We start from the raw sequence: 22,148 nt of genomic DNA on the forward strand, positions 1-22,148 counted from the left end.
GGGTCGGGTAGTGCACCACGACGTTCCCCATCTGAAATTAACAGCATGGCGTCTATGGTGACTCATCTATCCGACAGGGCACAATTTATCATTCTGAACAGCAGGAAGCCATCTACACGAAGCCATCGCACGCTAGCAAGTGGTTGAAGTTCGTGCAGTTTGCCTCTTCTCGTTCCTTGAATCCGCCTTCAGCAGGTTTACCTGCTGTATTCGATTTTCTTCTTTCCCTCCTGGATAAGGAGTTATCTGTTTCGTCTCTACGAGTCTATTTAGCTGCCATTTCGGCTAATCATTCTCTTATTGATGGTCGTTCAATTTTCACTCACCCGGATACCAAGAAATTTCTCAAGGGCCTTTCCAGGTTGTACCCTGCTACGCGACAGCCTACTCCGGCTTGGGACCTTCCCTTAGTCCTTCATGCACTGTCAGGAAAGCCCTTTGGACCTATGGCTACGTACTCTTTCCAGCTGTTGTCATGGAAGACGGCTTTCTTGGTAGCAATAACATTGCTAGGAGAGTGGGTGAATTGGCGGCACTACGATGTGATTCTCCTTACCTGTGTTTCACGAATGAAGGGGTTTCGCTTCGTCCTGACATCACCTTTCTCCCTAAGGTGATCTCTTCTTTTCATTTGAACATGGACATTTATTTGCCGGTGTATTTCCCAAGTCCAGCGTCGGAGTCTGAGGAGATTGCATGCTCTATACGTTAAGCATGCACTTTCCTTCTACCTTCATCGTGTAAAATCTTTTCGAAAGGACTCCAGACTTTTTCTTTCCTATGCCTCTGCATCTATGGGTCAATGAATTTCTTCCCAAAGACTATCCAAATGGATAACGGAGGCTATTCGGCTGTGTTATCTCCTGAGCAAGAAACCCCTTCCGGGGCCAGTAAGAGCTCACGCTACCCGAGCTATGGCCGCCTCAGCTGCTTTCATGAAAGGGGTTCCACTCCAGGACATTTGCAAGGCTGCCACCTGGTCCTCCCCACATACCTTCGTACGGCATTATGCACTGGACTTACGCCTGCACCAGAGCTCCATGGTGGGCCGTGCTGTTCTTCAGTCTCTTACCTGCTGATGGACCGTTGCACCCTCCTCCAGGTAGGATTTTTGGCTTGCTAATCTCCCATCAGTGTGATGCACAGAGACCACGAAGAAGATAAACAAGTTTCTTACCTGTAACTGATGATCTTCAAGTGGTCATCTGTGCAGTCACACTACCTGCCCTCCTTCTCCTCTGCTGCCGGTCCATCCTTTGGATCATGCAGCGGTCAGAAGGAACTGGTGGGATGTCCGCTCCAGTCCCGGTGGGCATGCGCAGTGGGGCTTCTGCGCATGCGCACTGGGTCCTGGGCGCGGAAATCCGCAGCTTTCAATTTTACCGATCGTGATTGGCGCCGGCGCCTATATCCCATCAGTGTGTCTGCACAGATGACCACTCGAAGATCATCAGTTACAGGTAAGAAACCTGTTTTTCCTCCATTACCCTTTCAAGTCAGGAAGAAATAATGCTGGGACTAATAACACACCAGGTGTGCATGTGTGGGTGTCCATAACCTGCCTGAGTAGAAGTTCACTGTCCCTGGTAGTATATGTAGCACGTGGGTATGTTTGTGCTTTCTTCTATTTGCTCTTTCTTGGCTAACAAATGAACGTCTCTTGCCAGCTTATTCACCGTGGGTAAAAGCCATGGGACAATGATGATCCTCATCACATCTAGAAGCAGGGCTTTTTTTGTAGCAGGAACTCCTTTGCATATTAGGCCACACACCCCTGATGTAGCCAATCCTCCAAGAGCTTACGAGGCTCTTATTACAGTGCCTACTATAAGCTCTTGGAGGATTGACTACATCAGGGGTGTGTGGCCTAATATGCAAAAGAGTTCCTGCTACAAAAAAAGCCCCGTTAAAAGTAATGGTAGAAGACAAGGGAAGAAGGGGTGCTACAAATCAGCAACCCTGCAACTTGTAAATGGCTGCTTGTGGATTCTGGCAGGGGTGAAGCCTCCCTCAATCAACGAAGCCCGATCGGACTTACGGACGCTCCCGGGTGACGGATCCCGTCTTGTCCCGACCTCCTCTGAGTGGCTCAACTCCACCTGGACATACAGTGCCAACGACTCTGCTGTCGGGGTAGGAGGTAAAAAAACAAGACCGCCGCTGTTTATGTTTATTTAACTATTGAGTCTGATGGAGCCTTTTTGCTTCAGATTGGGGAACCCACAGGGCTGCACGAACCGCAGCAGCATAGATAAGAGAAGAAGCATCTTGGTCATGGGAATTTTGAGCAGAGAATATAAGAAGAGCCCAGCTGGATCAGGCCAGTGGGCCATCTAGTTCGGCATCCTGTCTCACACAGTAGCCAACCAGTTCCTCTGGCCCGCCAAGGACATGGCGTAGAGGCCGAGGCCTTCCCCTGATGTTGCCTCCTGGCTCTGGAATTCAGAGGCTTAGTGCCTCAAAATGTGGAGGTTCCTCTCAGCCATCATGACTAGTAGCCATTGACAGACTTATCTTCCATGACTCTGTCTAATGCCTTTTTAAAGCTGTTTATTCCTGTGGCCCTCACTACATCCTCTGGCAGTGAATTCCACATTCTAATCACTCTCTGTGTCAGGGATACAGCAGTGGGGTGTAAGGCTTAAGCACATTTTTCTTGGTTCACTCTGACATGGCACAAAACAGTTTCTCACCATGCAAGGTGTGTGTGTCCGTGTGTGCTTAACCCTTTCGATCACAGCAGAAATACAAAAACAGGCCCTGAATCCAGGAGAAGAACAGACTCTGGGGGGGAGCCATTTAGAATGCAGAAGTAGCAGGCAGAGGAGGGTTAAACACTCCATCCACACAGCCCTGCCACCTCTTTGCTCTGTCAGGGTTCCCTTACACACATTTGCAAGTGACATGTTGCATAAACATTGCTGCAGATAATCTTGCCACCAGGGGCCGCCTCTTTGTATCTTTCTTGTTCTCAAGACTGGCCCTAGACTGTCTGGCACCCTAGGCAAGGCTAACTTCTGGCGCCCCCACCCCCACCCACTGATAACGTCATCGAATCACATGGGGGGACCCATTCAGTGCCCCCAGATGGCCAGTGTCCTAGTGGCAGGCTCAGCCCTGCTCTTTTTACATGGGGTAAGGTTAAGGATGTGGAGACCCTTTACTTGTTCACATTCTAAGTGTACTCCACTTTTAATAGTGGCCGGACAGGTGAGCTCCGTAGAATGGATGCCCCACTGATTTCTGTGGAAGGAAGGTGGGATTGATGTTGGGCAGGGTGGCCAAACTTGCTTAATATAAGAGCCACATAGAATACACACCAGATGTTTGAGAGCCACAAGAGATGAATATCAGATGCTTGAGAGCCGCAAGACAAGAAAGGAGGGAGAGAGGCAAATAAATGGGGAAAGGAGGAGGGAGAGGGGGAAAGAAAGCAACTTTGACTTTAAATGCATTCTCCAAGCCACCAACTGGCTTGGCTCAGAGAAGTAATTTAAACAGAGAAACGCCTTTTCCAAGCTGACTGATAGGATGGTGGGGCTTTGAGAACCACACAATATGTGTGAAAGAGCCACATGTGGCTCCTGAGCCACAGTTTGGCCAACCCTGATGTTGGGTATAATTTGTTCCGCTGTCTCCGGGGAAACAGTAGAGACGGGTGCAAAGGCCCTTTGGCTGCCTTTTGCCCGCAATCCTGTGCAGCCCCATGCACTGGTTTTGGCAATCTGATCAGTCCCTTCACACTGTCAGTCATGAGGGCTAGAAACTGACACCCATGTCTGTCAGGTTGCTGAAGTTTGTTTCCACTGTACGGATCAAGGAGGGGAGGAATGTGCCCTGCCTCGTTTATGGGGCCCTGCATCATTAGCGTGCCTGTGGTTCTTATCGGCCAGCCTACACACACACAAAGATGCAAATGCCCATAGAGATGTGGTTGTGTCTCCGGTGGTGGAAAATGCTACAAAGTTGTAGCTGTCCTATGGCAACCCCATGAGGTTTTCAAGGCAAAAGACGTTCAGAGGTGATTTGCCATTGCCTGCCTGCACAGCAACCTTGGATTTCCTTGGTGGTATCTCATCCCAGTACTAACCAGGGCTGATCTCGCTTAGTTTGCTAGAGCTGACCAGATCAGGCTAGCCTGGGCCATCCTGGTCACCCAGTTTGGTGCCGTGGTTAAGTGCGTGGACTCTTATCTGGGAGAACCGGATTTGATTCCCCACTCCTCCACTTGCAGCTGCTGGAATGGCCTTGGGTCAGCCATAGCTCTGGCAGAGGTTGTCCTTGGAAGGACAGCTTCTGAGAGCGCTCTCTCAGCCCCACCTGCCTCACAGGGTGCCTGTTGTGGGGGAAGAAGATAAAGGAGATGGTAAGCCACTCTGAGACTCTGATTCAGAGAGAAGGCTGGGGTATAAATCTACGGTCTTCTTCTTCTAACATGTTCTAAAAATATGATTGGGAGTCAACCTCACGTTCTGTTTTTGACCAGGACTTGAAATCATCAGCAACCAAGTCTAGATTCTCATGGGCTGCCCTGTTCTCTAAACAGTGGTCTGGGAAAAAGGAAGTCTCCCCCCCCCTTCTCCCCCTCCCATTCCCCCAGGCTGCATAATGCATTTTGCACCACATAGTGGTAAGGACTGTGCAACTACAGAGGAATTGAGGAAGAAACATGCTTTGGAAGTGATGAGCTTAAAGTGTAGAACTACATGTGGGGAGAACATCTCTCAGGAGATTTCTCCCCCTCTCCCAACTGCAGCTACAGAAACTGTGTGAAGGGAGCTTTTTTAACCCTTTTCTCTCAGGCTAACCCCCCCCCCCCCCCAAAATAAAAAATAAAAAATCAGCACCACAAAACAGTGTGACAAATTTACAAGTCACTTTTCTTTCTTGTAGTGAAAGCAGTTGGGGAGAGGCAGACTTTTGATAACAAAGCATCCCCAAAAGAGTTAAAAACAACCCTTATACTCTCCTAAATTCAGCAGTAAAAACATCCCCTTTTAAGAAGCAGAGAAAGAGACGCATTGTTCTGTCTTTGATTTTTTGGAACATGCTTGAGACAGCAAATACAATAAAAATTTCTAAGTGCTGCCTGGGCTGCCTTGCTTTACCAAGTAGACGTTGCCCAATGGAAATGTCAGTGGAACTGTATAAGCATTTCTTCTTGCTTGCGAGACCTGAAATATGTTTTCCTTTTTCCCAGCCAGTGAACACAGTCTTTGTGCTTTGACTAAAACCAGATCCGGCTTCTTAGAGTCAGATGAAACTGCTTTGCTGGTCTAGTTGACTGGCCAGCTGGTTCCTCCTACCAGGGTCCCGCCTCAGTCTTGTTTTATGGGATGGTTGGTAAAGGTCACAGACTTAACAGTTTCCCTTGTTGTTTTGTCATGCAGCTTGGGTGATGTACATTGCTACAGGGACCTTCGTCTTCGCCGTCCTCATTATCTCCTATCATCTGCGTAAAAGGTAGGTTGGGAGAAGGGAGAACGTGATTCTATGGATCCGTCCCCAATGGGAAAGCAAGGTCCTCGGGATGGTGGGAACTCCCTCCAGCTCCGTCCTGGGTTGTGTTCCTCAGAGTAAATTTAGAAGACAGGTTAGTGCAGGGGTGTTGTGCTCATTTTGTTATGAGGGCCGGATCTGACATAAATGAGACCTTGTCGGGCTGAGCCAGGTCAGGTTGGGCTGGGCCATGTCGAGCCAGGTCTATTTAAGATTAAATAGCAGAGATATAAACTTTATAAAAGACACAGACAAACACAATTAATTTTTTTTAAAAAAAACTTAAAACATCTTCTTCGTGGTCTCTGTGCAGTCACACATATGGGGTAATCCGCAGGATTGGCCCTGACCTCGGAGAATTCAAAGCAATCTTGATCGTAGATTTGGCACGCCTCCCTCTCGTCCTGGGGAGGAGGCATCGTCTGCGCATGCCTGGACGAGGGGGAGGTGCCTAGCCACTCAGTTTCTTCTTTACCGCCGACCGGATCACACCTACCTCGTTGATTCTCCCGACTTCTTCATTGCAATCTCCTCCAATGTTCCTTTTTCTTCGATCTTCATCCTTCTCTCCATCTCCTGGTATCGTATAAAACAAAAACAAAAAACCTTCTTACTACTTTTCGGACTTTTTCCCCGTCCCCCCCCCCCCCCCGGGCGGATGGAAGGAAGGGATAAAATAACTTTTAAACGCTGCATCCGCTGCTCCTCCAAGATCCCCTCGTCGGACGGCCATTCCCTGTGCCTTTTCTGCCTTGGGGAGACCCATCGCACGGATACCTGCGTGCACTGCAGCCAATTTGGCAAACAGGCCTGCAAAAACCGCGCCGCGAGGCTCAGGAGCCATCTTATGGAGTCCTCCCTCCGACCAACCATGCCCCACGGGGCACAACAACAACTCTCGCCATCTTCCCCACCTCTCGCGGGAATGGCTCAGCCGGCAGCTTCCGTGGCTCAGGGTCCCTGCAAGCTTAAGTCCGGCAAGCACACCAAAAAGTCTGATGACACCAAAACGCCGCCGCTCCGACTCCGCTCACGCAGATCCGACAAGCAACAAGACCCCGAAGAAGCCTAAAACGGGACATAAGTCGTCCGACCCATCTGCGAAACCTGTGAGTTCGAACCCGACCACGAGCTCGAGCACAGCAAGACCTACGGCGTCGAACCCGATCACGAGCTCCAGAACCTCGATCCCTAAGACACCAACGTCGAAGTCGACATCGACGCCGGCTATTACACCACTAGAGATCGTGCGTATCTCTTCCAAATCCCCTTCAATACCCAACTCTCCACCCGACCAGATACTCGACGTCGACTCACCCACCTCCATCAGGAGTCAACGTCGCCATACGCTTGACGCACGCGCCTTCCAAGATGTCCCACTTCAACCAATGGAAGCTCACTCTCTAACCAGAGAACCCTCGACCCCGAGGGACATACCACCTTGGCTTCGCACACCAAGATCTCGCAGCCGCCAATGATCTTACAGCCGCCGGAGAGAGAGATACCATTACTACTCCCCCTTGAGGTCCAGATCACCGTCTCCTCGGGACCGAAGAAGGCACCGACGATCTCCTTCCTTCGACACATACCATCACCCGGACCCAAGAATCCGCTCCTACCGCAGTCATCACGACTCTCCTCGCTACCGGGACCGCACCGACAGATTTGATCTGACTCGATACCGTGACGCGTCCCCGCGCAGGCACCACCCTGACTACGAGGGACTCCCTCGGTACCGTGACGAACACGCTCGCCTTAGCTTCGAACCGAAACCAACATCACCGACCAGGTCCGCATCGGCCGCTTCCGTCAAACAGCCTCCACCCTTGGAACCTCCGACTGAACTGCCACACGAAACCGATGACAACTCCGAAGCGGAACTCTCTGACTCCGCTCATTCTTCTGCTTCAGATCTGCACTCCCCGGCTTCAGATCTGCACTCTGATATAGCCAGACCAGCGGACTTATCACCATCAGAAGGTCCTAAAACGTACCTCGACCTCCTCTCGAACATGGCAAACTCACTGAATATTAAACTCAACACCGACGCACCCAGGGTCTCAGACGTCGTGTATGACTTAGTGCACCAGACCTTCCTTCAAGCTCCTCCTTCCCTATGCTCCCCGTCCATCTCGAAACCCTCAAGGAGGCGTGGGACAAACCAGCATCAGTACCTCCAACTTCCAAAAAGGTGGAAGCCCTCTACAAGGTTCATGCACCTGAGTCGAAGTTTCTATTCAGCCACCCAGCTCCGAACTCGATGATTGTGCATTCCTCCTCGAAGTCGAAGCAAACCAGACACCCAGTGCCTCCAGAGAGGGAAGGCAAGAAGCTCGACACTATTGGCAGAAAGATATACTCACTCACTACGGCCATGACTAAAATACATGGCGTATTTCTCGGCCTACGCATACAACCTGACAAACTACCTCAATACCCTGGTTCCCTCTCTACCCGAGGCATCCCAGAAATCAGCCACTAATGCCCTACAGGAGCTGGCCAGGGTGAGCAAGCAGCAGATCAACACAGCGCGCCACGCCGCACAGTGCTCTTCCAGAACGCTCGCTTCAGCCATAGCCCTACGTAGACACGCGTGGCTTAGATCCTCATCCCTCCAACCTGACATCAAGTACAAGATTGAGGACCTACCCTTCGATGGCCTCGGCCTGCTCAACGCGACTACGGATGACATTCTCACATCCGTAGACGATAGCAGGAAGAGAGCGAAGAGATTAGGGGTCTCCCAACACCAACCCCAGCTCAACAGACAGAGGAACTGGAGACCGAGCTATTACAAAAGTTCTAGGTCCCCAAGACAACAGGAAGCATGGAGACGAAAGCCTCCACAGTCCAAACAGCCCTTTCAGCACAGGGCACGCCCTCAAACATCCAAGAAGGCCACAGCTACCACCAAACCGTCCCTTTGACCATCCTGCACCAAGACGTCCAGATACCTCCCCTCAGCCAAACCCCCACTCACACACCCGACTGCAGCCCTTCTACCCCGCCTGGAAGGCCATAACATAGGACTCATGGGTCCTGGCCATCATACAAAGGGGCTACATAATAGAATTCACATCCACCCCGAAACATCACAGATTTCTCACCACACCACCGTCCGCACCCCTACAAACAGAAATCACGACCTTGCTGGACAAGGGCGCGATAGAGCCGGTTCCACCACAGTACCATCGTACCGGATTCTACTCCCGTTACTTTCTGGTGCCGAAAAAAGACGGAGGACTCCGCCCCATCCTCGATCTCCGCAAACTCAACCTTCATATCACCTACAAGAAATTCCGCATGATTACCCTCCAGTCAATCTTGCCGCTCATCCCAGAACAATCCTGGATGGCATCCATAGACCTGCAGGATGCCTACTTCCACATTACCATCAATCATCATCACAGAAGATTCCTCAGGTTCACCATCGGGGATCAACACTTCCAATTCCGCTCCCTCCCATTCGGTCTCTCGACGGCACCAAGAGTCTTCACCAAATGTATGGCAGTGGTGGCCGCAACTGCGTCAGCAAAAGATATCAATCTACCCGTACATAGACGACTGGCTGATCGTCGCTCACTCAAGAGAACAACTCCAACTGGACGTCTCCACTACCCTTTCCCTTCTGGCCACACTCGGCCTTCAAGTCAACTTATCAAAGTCCAAACTAACTCCTACCCAGACAATTCAATTCATAGGAGCAGACATCTCCACGGTCTCCCAAACAGCTTCCCTACCACAGGACAGAGTACTCAGCATCCAGTCTCTAGCCAACACAATTATTGGTCACCGCTCCCAGTCAGCGCTCACATTTCAGAGAATGTTGGGCCTAATGGCAGCGACCACTGCAGTCCTATGCTTCGCAAAGCTGCACATGCGACCTCTACAAATGTGGTTCATCAGGGCTTTTCACCCTCACACACAGCACCAATCCACACTACTGACCCTCCCGTCACACATCATTACATCCCTGAGATGGTGGACGATGAAGCATCATCTCCGTATGGGAATGCCATTCAAACTGGCACCCCCCTCCGTGATCGTCACCACAGATGCCTCCAAGTGGGGATGGAGAGCCCACTTGGGAGCCCTCACGGTTCAAGGCCAATGGTCGGACTACGAACGCTCCCTCCACATCAACTGCCTAGAGCTACTCGCAGTCCACAAAGCTCTAAGGTCCTTCCTCCCGTCGCTACAAAACCGGCATGTCCAGGTCACTTCCGACAACATCGCCACGGTCTTCTACATCAACAGGCAAGGGGGCACCGCCTCCACCAGACTCTGCAAGAGGGCCCTAGCACTATGGCATTGGAGCATCAGCCAGGGCATCTTTCTCACGGCCATCCACCTACCGGGAATCAAGAACATGCAGGCGGATGCCCTGAGCCGCCACTCGACCAACAACCACGAGTGGTCCATCAACAGCCAATACATACGACAGATCTTCAAGGTCTTCGGTACCCCGAAGATAGATGTATTTGCATCACCGTCAAATGCCCAGTGCACCCACTTCTACATGAGAGGGCCTCCATCCCAACTCTCCAGAGGGGACGCATTCCTCCAATCTTGGAAGGGAACGCTCCACTACCTCTTCCCTCCAATTCCACTCATCACCAGAGTCCTACAGAAGATACAGGTGGACCGCACCAACTGCATCCTAATAACTCCATGGTGGCCACGTCAACCCTGGTTTACCACTTTGCTGCTCCTGTCCAACAACACATTCCTTCAACTCCCGCAAGCACAGGACCTCCTCTCCCAACAACACGGCAAGGTCCTACATCACAACCCAGCGTCATTCAAACTGACGGCCTGGAGGATCAGTTTTTAGAATTCCCCCCTGAGGTCCGTCAGGTCCTAGTGAACTCCAGGAAGCCATCCACCAGAAAATCCTATTCACTCAAGTGGAAACGCTTCGCACACTACGCCTCACAGTGCAACTTTAACCCCAGCTGCGCTAGCATCTCCCAAGTTCTGTCTTACACCCTAGCGCTCTCTAGGACGGGACTTTCCTACTCCTCCTTGAAGGTACACCTGGCAGCCATCTCTGCCTTCCACCCCCGCATTGAAGGCATGACAGTTTTCTCTCACCATGCTACCAAGGCCTTCCTCAAGGGCATCATTCGCCTACATCCTCCAATCCGGCAAATTCTACCGACTTGGAGCCTCTCTCTCATCTTAAGCCAGCTCATGAAGCCACCCTTTGAGCCCATGGCTTCTATTCCACTTCACCTGCTGTCCTGGAAGACAGCACTACTCACGGCACTCACTACAGGCAAGAGAGCCAGCGACATCTGTGCGTTCAGGGCAGACCCACCATACACAATCTTTCATAACGACAGAGTGGTCCTCCGCCCCGACCCTACCTTCCTGCCAAAGGTCGTCTCACCCTTCCACCTAGGGAAGCCCTCAACCATACCGGCCTTCTTCCAGCACCCTGCGGATGCAGGCCAGAGGGCACTACACAACCTAGACGCCCGCAGAGCCCTTGCCTTCTACATAGACAGAACTCGACAATTCCGTAAAGATTCGAAACTCTTTGTCACATACGCTACTCACAACATGGGCAGAAAAATATCTACCCAGAGACTTTCCAAGTGGCTCGTTGCCGCCATTGAACTCTGCTACCAACTGGCAAAGCAGCCAGTCCCACAGCACATACGAGCTCACTCTACCAGAGCCGTCGCTACCTCGTCAGCATTCCTGAAAGGTATCCCAATAGAGGACATCTGTGCCGCTGCGTCTCTGCTGGTCCTCTCCGTCTACCTTCGCCTCGCACTACGCCCTTGATGTTGGTGCCCGGCGTGATTCGTCCTTCGGACAGGCTGTACTGCGCTCCATCTTCGACTGACTGCCCGTGAGTACTACTCTCGTTACGTTTCTTGCCTAACCACGCATATTCTTGCAGATCCAGCACCCTCCTCCTAAGGGAATAGCTCGCTAATCACCCATATGTGTGACTGCACAGAGACCACGAAGAAGACGGACAGGTTTCTTACCTGTAACTGGTGATCTTCAAGTGGTCATCTGTGCAGTCACACAAACCCACCCAGCCTTCCCCGCTGCTGGACACTCATCTAGAAGATTTTTCCACCTGTTCGGCGGCGGGAAGAAACTGAGTGGCTAGGCACCTCCCCCTCGCCCAGGCATGCGCAGACGATGCCTCCTCCCCAGGACGAGAGGGAGGCGCGCCAAATCTACGATCAAGATTGCTTTGAATTCTCCGAGGTCAGGGCCAATCCTGCGGATTACCCCATATGTGTGACTGCACAGATGACCACTCGAAGATCACCAGTTACAGGTAAGAAACCTGTCCATGCTTGAAACATCAGCACTCAGTTTTAAAGGTGCTTTCCAGGGAACTGAGCAAAGGAAGCTCTGGCTCTTTCCTTCCTAACCCAGGGGACCAGGAGGGGGAGGAGCTTTAGCAAATAGAAGGAAGAGAGGCTTGGCTCAGTAGCTCTGCTGTGCAATTGAGAGAGCATGGGAAAATGAGCTCTACCTTTCCCCCTTCCTTCCCAAGGGAGGAACCTCAGCCAATGGAGAAAATAGAGTTTCTGCTCTATAGCTCCTGTGTGATAGAGCATGCCTTGCAAAGCAAGCTGTCATGCAGAAGGAAGCAAGAGAGAGAAGGAAGCAGATGACAGCCAGTTGCTTGGGGGCCTGATTCGGCTCCCAGGCCACATGTTTGACATGCCTGGGTTAGTGAATTATGGGAGACTTGAAAATTTGAAGGAAATTAGGACCATAAGGAGATAAGAATCTGTGTTGTGTACTGGAGAGCATTCCAGATGATGACTTGGAAGCTTGTAGGTCACCTTGATCTGGACTCTGAAGAGGCAGCATAGAAATATTCTAAATAAATATTTTTTTAAAAGCCCCACTCGAGCATGATGATGCTCCTAGGACAGCCCTGGGTCAGCTATTAGGTTGGATCCACCCAGCTTTTCTGCAGGTGAAAAAGGCAAGATAGGAGCCCACTTTGACCACTGACAAGGGCTCTCTGAGGATCAGAGGATCTGCCTGGACAAAAGCCAGGTGGCAGTAAGGAGGGGAATTGGCTGAGATTGACAAGCCTCATCATCATCTATTTTCTAACCTTTCCACTGGGGAAGGTGCTCCCCTCCTCTCCCCTCCCTGTGATGTACTAGCTGAGGGAGAGAGAGGAGTCTCAGCTGAGCTGAGCTGGATCCAGGTGCCGTCGATGGGTGCCTGGCTTCTTCCTGACCTCCCCTCTAAACAGGGACAACAGTGTATAAAGTCTTCAGCTCACCATGTGCATTCATAATATCCTTACCATAAATCAATGGCTTAAAAGGCAATCAATGTATCCTATATCTTACAATCATATCAGACTTGCTTTAATGGCTCATGCTTCCTTGGAAGCAGAATTCTAACGTTAGAAAATCTGGAAACTCAGCATTTGGTTTCCATTATCACTTGCATTTCATTTCTTTTTAATCTGGTTCGCATATTTGTGACTTCCGCGTGTTTGCATTTTTATCCTGTCCTTCAACCAGGAAGCGCCAGACAATGGATAAGATTCTCTCTCTTTTATGCTTCTTGTAACAGCCCTGCGGCGTTTGGCTAGGCTGGGCCAAAGCTTCACAGAGACCCCTGTCTTCATTCTGAGGATCTCTTTGCGAGTCCACTCCTTCCCGCGTTGCCACTTCTTGAAGGGGCTCCACTCCCTTCATTCATTTGCTTTGTGTTTGCGCTGTCCTACTCTAATTTTGAAAAAATCCAAGACAGTAACTGTTCTTTTGGATAAAGATACAGAGAAAAAGCCCTGAACTGGATAGGCCAGGGTAGCCTGATCTCTTCAGATCTCAGAAGCTAAGCAGGGTTAGCTCTGGCTGGTATTTGAATGGGAGACCTCCATGGTCTACCAGTGTTGTGACATGGTGGCAGATAGGGCTTTTTTTTTGAGCAGGAATGCACAGGGATGCAGTTCTGGCTGGCTTCGAGTCAGGGGTGTGGCTTAATATGTAAATGAGTCCCTGCTGGGTTTTTCTACAAAAAAATCCTGCATGAATCAATGGTGATGTCAGGGGGTGTGTCCTATTATGCAAATAAGTTCAAGCTGGGTTTTTTATACAAAAAACCCCCTCGTGACAGGCAATGGTAATCCACCTCTGAACAATAAGACAGCTGTGACTTGATAGCAAAAACCCCTATTCCGGAGCCCAGCCCCAGGGTATCTTTCTAGCAGCCTTCGTCCAGATGTGTTCGACTCACGCGCCCACACTTGCAGAACTTTTACAGACTTTATTGGCATCCCAAGGCATTTTCAGAGTACTCACTGCATCCTGCCATCAGCTGGGACATGCATGCTGAAATAGTTTCTTACAAGTTATGGATGCGAGGTGAAAAGACAGACACATCCCCTTGGGTCACCATGTTGAGCAAATAGCTTAACAAAGGATTGTAAAACAGACAGGAAAGGGACAATAAACTTTCCCGGGTCCGCAGAAGGAGCTGAACCTACCACAATTGGCCAATTAAGGGAAACTATATACCATAATTGCACCTGACGTACAGTGCCTAAAGAACAAACCCCCCATAATTCCATGCATTTAAAGGTACAGCATTTCCTTCTTCTTACTGCATTAATACTCTGCCCTTTAGCGCAGGCAGAACACTCCCCATCTGGAATACTATGGATTCCACTATCCACATGCAATTCTAACTGGAATTCTATACTTGGTCATACATACATAACATACTACACTACTAGTTAGTAGTAACTTCTAGGTAAACTTCTAAGGCATGCAAACTTGAGCTTCATTCTTCACATTCTTCTTTGGTACAGAAGAGTATCATGTGAGTAATCAGCTTGATAAAAGCCTCTGTCAGCTGGGGTCGATCTTCTGGGTCTTCTCACGAGCATTGTCACGGACTTTAGTCTTACAAACAAGTCTATTCATACTGGGCAGGATCGAGTTCACAGGTCTCTTGGACCAAGAGTCTCTAAGTGTCTCTGGTTTTCGGCTGGTCGGCATCTTCTTTCTTCAGGATGAACTTGGCCTTTTCTCGTCGGTGCTGGCTTTGGCAAGTTGGGGACAGTACTTGCTTCTGTCGCTTCCGAAGGACGATCGCAGGAAATTGTGCTCGTCCCTGCTGCTTCTTATGCAGGTTCTTGGCAACAAGGTTCTTCTGGGGCACTTCCTGGTCAGTAGACCCTCGCTTTGGCAAGGCTGTTGGTGTCAGAACGATCGGGTTCTCTGGAGTCAGGGGTCTGGCATTGCTGAGGTTCTTGGACTTGGGTTGGGATGGAACTTGTGCTAAGTTGGCGCTCTGGGCGGGCTCTGCACTTTTCCCATTATGACCCATCCGAGGTCTAGTCTCTGGGCATGTGGTGTTCCAGGAGGTCCTCTAATCGTCTTGTGAGCTATCATCAGGTCGGAAACGTCCGCTCCCAACAGAAGCATATCTGCATCTGGATCCAGTGGAGGCATTAGATTCACTACTGGTTAGGTGAGGATACCGTAGCTCTACATCTGGTGTGGGGATTTGTCCGCGGTTCTTCAGTAGAGTGTTGCACTCCAGCAATGGCGGCAGAGAGCACTGGACTTCTCCGTCGAGGGATTCGATCTGGAGTCCGGTGGCTCCTCCCCACTGTGCGCTGATGCATGTCTTGAAGTTATATTGTACTTCTTCTTGTTGTAGCTTGAAGAGTTCAAAGAATCCAGAGCTGGCCAGGGATCTACTGCTTTGTCCGTCCAAGACAACATACATCTTTGTGGCCCTTTCTGGTTGGCCTGCAGGAAAAACCTTTGCCAGGCATATTGGATGGCAGGTTTTTGGTCTGTTCTCGGGCTTGTGCGCCTGGGTGCAGCAAGCGCTGATGGCCTCACTTCGGTCTGCAGCAGTCTCATTCTGATCCGTTGTCTCCTCCTGGCTGTCAGTTGCAGGGGGACTGGATGCGCGTGACTGACGAGCTGGAGTCTGGATGGAAGGCCGTGGGGTGTCTGCTGCTGTCACACTCATGGCACTTGACACCTGCTCCGCAGTCTCTGGCCAAATGTTCCTTAGATGCGCAACACTTGAAGCATACCCTGTATTCCTTAATCAGGGTCTTTTATTCTTCAAGTGGCTTCCCTCTGAACTCTCTGCAGTTGTTCAGGATGTGAGGCTTCTTGTGATATGGACAAAAGGCCTCTGGCGACTTGTTTGGCTGTTTCAGCTTGCGTTTCACTGGCTTAGCTGCCTTGGGTCTCGCAGGAGCCTCTTCCACCCCTGTTTTCCTCACGGACATGACCGTCTTAGCCTTTGGGGAGGGTGAGGGGTTCTCATCCCAGGTGCTATGCTGAGCTCCGGTGTAGACGTGACTCGGGGTTGTTGCGTGCTCTAGCTAGCCGATTAACGAAACTTACGAGGTATGAGAATGGAGGTGACGCGCCACCATTCTTTTCCTGGTAATTGTAGGCTGCCTCGCCCCACTTGTCTTGCAGGGCAGGCAGCAGTTTCTCTTTAATCTCTCATTGCATTTTGAAGAGGTCAAGGCATATGAGTCCCGGCAGATTCTGCTCCTCTTTAGCCGCTTGCATCTCTGTCAGGAGGTTTGCCAGGCTCCGCAACTTGATCAGGTCTCTGAAGGTTATATTGGGGAACTCTTTCAGTTTTTGCTTGAGAGACATCTCTATTTCAGCTGAGGCTCTGTAGTGGGTGTCCAGCCTCTCCCAGATCATCTTGAGAGCCTTCTCTGGGTTCCCTGTGTTCAGTTTACAGAATCCGTGTGCTTCTATGCTTGACTTTGGGCCCAACCATGCTATCAGGAGCAAGACTTCTACTGGGGGCACTCTCAGTGTGCCAATGGTGTACTTAAAGGTCGTTTTCCAGACTCTGTAGTCCTCTGGCTTGTCGGAAAACTTCTCTACTCTGCGTGCAGAGAGGTCTCATTTGGGATACGGACACGTGCCGAATCCATAGTCCATAGGGGGGTAATACTATGGAGGTGGCCCTAAGGTTCCTTGAGGAAAAGCAGGGTAGCCAACCCATTACTGGGTTGCTATAGGCGAGCTGTTCCTGAGTTGGCACCGATGTGTAGCTCAGGACGGGCTGTCCCTGGACCGTTGCTGGCACATGGGCCCCATACATTGGTGCCAGGGCAGCAGGTGTGAAGGCGGGTGCTGCTGGCCTCAATCCAGGGCTTGCCATCGTGTAAGTTGAAGCTGCCATGGAATAGGGACTGCAGTCACATGCTGTGTGGCCACTGTAACTGCAGGAGCCTGTTGATGTGCTGACCCAAAGGGTGGTGCTGATAGCTGGAGTGACGTAGAGACTGGAGCTGCTGCGGCTGCTGGTGTACTCACCAGCACACTTGCAGGCGTGTAGTGAATCAGCACTGTAACTGCTTGTGTAGGTTGGTGCACCTGGGTGAGGTGTGAAGGCTGGAGCCCTTGAGCACTGATGTTGGATGTCTGAAGGGTCCCTGACAGCAGGTCGACCACTACTTTGTTATCCTCATGAATGGAGGGTTCCTGCTGCTCAACGTAGGCTATCACTTGCTGGGTCGGGTCCTCCTCCTCTAACTCTTCCAGGTTAGAGTTTGGATTTGGACCTTGCAATTCTTCTTCAAGAGCTTTCAACTCCACTGCTAGTTTTTCTGCCTTGGCCTCCTTGTCCATTACATTCTCCTCTGCTTGAATCTTGGCCAATTCCAGGTGTTTCTTCTTCCTGGCTAATTCTGCCTCTTTGACTGCAGCAGCGGCTCTGGCTCTTGCTTTCGCCAATTCCAATGCTACACTTGAAGTTTTGGACTTGATAGAAGAGTGATGTGATGAAGGAGCCTTGGAACAGTGAGATGAGATGAGGAAGCCTTGGAGTGGTGAGATGAGGAAGATACAGATGGCACCCTTGACATCTTGGCCCCTGCAGGTGCGGCGTTTGGCATTGCCTGCTCATTGGCATCTTCAGCCTCATCTCCACTTTCCTCCGGGTAAAGTTCCTCTGTTTCCCTCTCCTGGATTCGCTGCTCTAAGCTCTCTTGAGCAGCATCGCAGGCGTCTTCCCTTCTCTGATCGTCTTCTTGCAAGTGCTGTTTTTCTTCCTGGGCTTGAGGTGTGTTCAGCCTGTCTAGGATGCCAATGATACGGCACTGGTAGTCCTTGCATACTATGTAGTTTGTTGCAATGCTTGCCCTTAACGTGCACAGGCTGTCTGTATCAGCTGTCTTAGCTGCTGTATCGATGTCCTTTTGGACCATCTTCTATGCTTTCTTTAACCTCTTGATTAAATCCTCCTTCATGCCTTTCATGCATCTTTGCAGACGATGGTTTGACCTCAGCGACATATTGTGGGATGGCCCGGCCTCCATGCATGTCACATGTGTCACTAGATGTTGCTTGTCCTATCTTAGTATGACTGGCAGTTGTGCCTAAGCTTGGCTGCAACGCGCTGTCATTGGCATCACCCATGATTTTGGGTCACAGGCTTCAACTTTGGAAATTCACTTGCAGTACTGTCGTTCACCACTAGATGGCACTTGAGTATGCAACTTTCAGGTGCACTGCTGCAGTTCCCACCCTTGCCACTAGGGGTTGCTGCAGGTGGCAAAATCTGCTTGCCGCTAGGGGTCGCTGCAAGTGGCCTTCCCCGTAAGAACACAAGAGAACATAAGAGAAGCCATGTTAGATCAGGCCAATGGCCCATCCAGTCCAACACTCTGTGTCACACAGTGGCAAATTTATATATATATATATATATATATACACACACACACACACACACACACACACACACACACACTGTGGCTAATAGCCACTGAGGGACCTCTGCTCCATATTTTATCTAATATATATATATATATATATATATATATATATACACACACACACACACACACACACACACTGTGGCTAATAGCCACTGAGGGACCTCTGCTCCATATTTTTATCCAAACCCTTCTTGAAGGTGGCTATGCTTGTGGCCGCCACCACCTCCTGTGGCAGTGAATTCCACATGTTAATCACACTTTGGGTGAAGAAGTACTTCCTTTTATCCGTTTTAACCTGTCTGCTCAGCAATTTCATCAAATGCCCACGAGTTCTTGTATTGTGAGAAAGGGAGAAAAGTACTTCTTTCTCTACTTTCTCCATCCCATGCATTATTTTGTAAACCTCTATCATGTCACCCCGCAGTCGACGTTTCTCCAAGCTAAAGAGTCCCAAGCGTTTCAACCTTTCTTCATAGGGAAAGTGTTCTAGCCCTTTAATCATTCTAGTTGCCCTTTTCTGGACTTTCTCCAATGCTATAATATCCTTTTTGAGGTGCGGCGACCAGAACTGCACACAGTACTCCAAATGAGACCGCACCATCGATTTATACAGGGGCATTATGATACTGGCTGATTTATTTTCAATTCCCTTCCTAATAATTACCAGCATGGCGTTGGCCTTTTTTATTGCAAACGCACACGGTCTTGACATTTTCAGTGACTTATCTACCACAACCCCAAGATCTCTCTCTTGGTCAGTCTCTGCCAGTTCACACCCCATCAACTTGTATTTGTAGCTGGGATTCTTGGCCCCAATGTGCATTACTTTGCACTTGGCCACATTGAACCGCATCTGCCACGTTGATGCCCACTCACCCAGCCTCAACAGATCCCTTTGGAGTTCCTCACAATCCTCTCTGGTTCTCACCACCCTGAACAATTTAGTGTCATCCGCAAACTTGGCCACTTCACTGCTCACTCCCAACTCTAAATCATTTATGAACAAGTTAAAGAGCATGGGACCCAGTACCGAGCCCTGCGGCACCCCACTGCTTACCGTCCTCCACTGCGAAGACTGCCCATTTATACTCACTCTCTGCTTCCTATTACTCAGCCAGTTTTTGATCCACAAGAGGACCTGTCCTTTTACTCCATGACTCCAAGCTTTCTAAGGAGCCTTTGATGAGGAACTTTATCAAAAGCTTTCTGGAAGTCACGGTAAACAACATCTATCAGGTCTCCTTTGTCCACATGTTTGTTCACCCCCTCAAAGAAATGTAGCAGGTTAGTGAGGCAAGATCTTCCCTTACAGAACCCATGCTGAGTCTTCCTCAATAACCCGTGTTCATCAATGTGCCTACTCATTCTGTCCTTGATAATGCTTTCTACCAACTTTCCCGGTATTGAAGTCAGACTGACTGGCCTGTAATTTCCCGGATCTCCTCTGGAACCCTTTTTAAAGATGGGGGTGACATTTGCTACCTTCCAGTCCTCAGGAACCTTGTCACCGATTGAAAGCTCCTAGCTGCTTTTAGGTTAGCTAAGCAATGCAGTATTCTCGTGGGTTGGGAACTCCCTGGGACTGATTCACTGGTTGTTGCCTTCAAGCATCAGTTGTTAGCTAAACTCAGATGGCGGCTATTCCTCGTGGAGGGAGAGAGAGAGGCTCCTGGCTGGGCAATTTCGATTTGCATGATCGCATTAGAAAGTCCTGTATGTGACAAGGCAGCGACTTATCCCTGGAGGGTCTAGCCTAGCTGAGTACTGTTGGCTGGCTTGCTTGTGGAGGCATCAGTGAGGAAAGGGAAAGGGAGCGGTTGAGCTTTTGACTTGTTTCAAACTTCCCCCCTCTTTTTTTTTTGTCTCTTGGGTTTGGTCTTAAAGGTGAACTTGTCTACTGCTTTGTTCTACTGCCTCAGACCAAAGCAACTGCTCACTGGCATCGTCTCTGGTCAGTGAGCTCTCGTTCTTTGTCTTGCAAAGGAGGGCAATAAGTTGCTATGGCGATGAAGCCACTTATTTATTTATTATTATTTATTTATTACTTCGCATTTATATCCCGCCCTCTCCGCAAGCGGACTCAGGGCGGCTCACAACATTATAAAAACAATCAATCCAATAAAACATATAAAACCATAATTTACATATATCAACTTTAAAACCATTCTTCCCGCTAGGAGCTTGTTTAAGGAAGATGATGAGAGGGAAAAAGGGGCATCTTGCTTGTTTCCCTTACACCAAAGACAACTGAACACATGCACACCTGTAGGACTCTCAGTGCCTCTCCATAGCATTGGATGAGCTGTTTTACAATCCTTTGTTAAGCTATTTGCTCAACATGGTGACCCAAGGGGATGTGTCTGTCTTTTCACCTCGCATCCATAACTTGTAAGAAACTATTTCAGCATGCATGTCCCAGCTGATGGCAGGATGCAGTGAGTACTCTGAAAATGCCTTGGGATGCCAATAAAGTCTGTAAAAGTTCTGCAAGTGTGGGTGCATGAGTTGATCACATCTGGACGAAGGCTGCTAGAAAGCTATCCTATTGGCTGGGCTCCAGAATACCCCCAAAACCAACAGAAAAAATGGTGTTATCAGGATCACAAAACATATTTCTGCAAGATTAACCCAATAACCACAAAAGCCAAAACAACCCTAGAAAGGGCTCTCCCCCCTCCCCAAATTTTACTGACAGAAACCAAGGCCTGAAGCCTTGTATTACTGTTGTGGTTATCTAGCAACCCCACATTGACCACTAAGAGGCATTCATTTTTTTGAAGGTAGAGGCGCAGCTTCTTTTATTTAGGATTTTTTTAAAACCCCATATATTTGTTTTCAGATTTTTTATTTTTCTGCACACCTGGTTTCTCTCAGGTTTCTAGAAAAAGCCATCTTGACTGTTCATGGCTCCAAACTCTGAATTTAAGTATCCACAGATATAGCCATGTTGAGAACTAAACATACTGATGTCATTTGGGGGTGTGAATTTTCATCTCTCCTAGTTCTACAGTTTACTTTCTTCCCTCTTTCCAGGACTTGCCTTTTTGTGCAGAAGAAGACGGGCAGTTCTCTGGGCCCTTTCTCCTCCAAAGCCCCACGAAGTCGCTGCCAGTGCCTTGGGGGTGAGGCATGGGCCGTGGCCTACCGACACACACGTGTGGTGATCTGTACCACACGTGGTGCTCCGCACCACCGCCCCCTACACAATGGTGGGGGGGTTGGCGGGGACGACGAGGCCTCCTCTGACTGCTCCTGCCTGTGCCACAGTTATGAGAACCTTTCTTCTACCAATCAGTCATCTCTCAAGTCTCTCATCTCCACCATCTGAAGCCATGGGAGTCATTTCCCCCTCTCACTGCCACATCTGTCCGGGGACAGGTCCCCTTTCTGTTGCCGAACTTTACATACGGCATTTCCTTGGATGACTGGATATGAAGCAATCTGAACTCTGTAGCCACATCCCCTCTGGGTAGCAGGAGGCAGGAGAGCTGTTACTTATTGGGAGTTGATGCCTGGGATGTGCGGTTGATAGCAACATTCCAGGGAGACCCTTCACAAGCAGATATGCTGAGCAGTGTTTTCCGTGGTTAAGAGAACCTTAATAAGCTACCACTGAAGCTATCCCTCGGGGGGGAGTACAAGGTGACGGGACTGTATAGCCATATCTCTTTGGGGAATGACGACATATACACCTCTTTTGAAGCAAGTAGGCCCCTTCTTGGTGCTGGAATTTTTTAACCATCTCCTGTGAAATGCAGAGGACTGGGAAGGATTCCCTTCCCCCACCCGCCATTCTGCTGTTGAAATCTCCATTGCAGCAGGAGGGATTTAGGACCACAAATTGTGCTGGGAATCAGAGTTCCTTCAGCTATTGCATTTTGCAATGGGTTGTGAATGGTGGGATCCTGCAGCTGCATCCGCACAGCAT

The 22,148-nt window shown here is 49.8% G+C and overlaps 1 protein-coding gene across 1 annotated transcript in view; it reads left to right on the forward strand.

Moving 5' to 3' along the window:
• Nucleotides 1-21,615, forward strand: part of KREMEN2 (kringle containing transmembrane protein 2) — a 59,561-nt gene extending 37,946 nt beyond the window's left edge. Inside the window, exons 6-8 of the mRNA XM_060256331.1 lie at nucleotides 1,997-2,140; nucleotides 5,391-5,463; nucleotides 21,254-21,615. Coding sequence (XP_060112314.1) covers nucleotides 1,997-2,140; nucleotides 5,391-5,463; nucleotides 21,254-21,548 — 512 coding nt within the window. The 3' untranslated portion in view covers nucleotides 21,549-21,615. The remainder of the gene's footprint in view (nucleotides 1-1,996; nucleotides 2,141-5,390; nucleotides 5,464-21,253) is intronic.
• Nucleotides 21,616-22,148: the final 533 nt, after the last annotated feature.

Source organism: Heteronotia binoei, chromosome 15, assembly GCF_032191835.1.
Source record: "Heteronotia binoei isolate CCM8104 ecotype False Entrance Well chromosome 15, APGP_CSIRO_Hbin_v1, whole genome shotgun sequence".
NCBI lineage: Eukaryota > Metazoa > Chordata > Lepidosauria > Squamata > Gekkonidae > Heteronotia > Heteronotia binoei.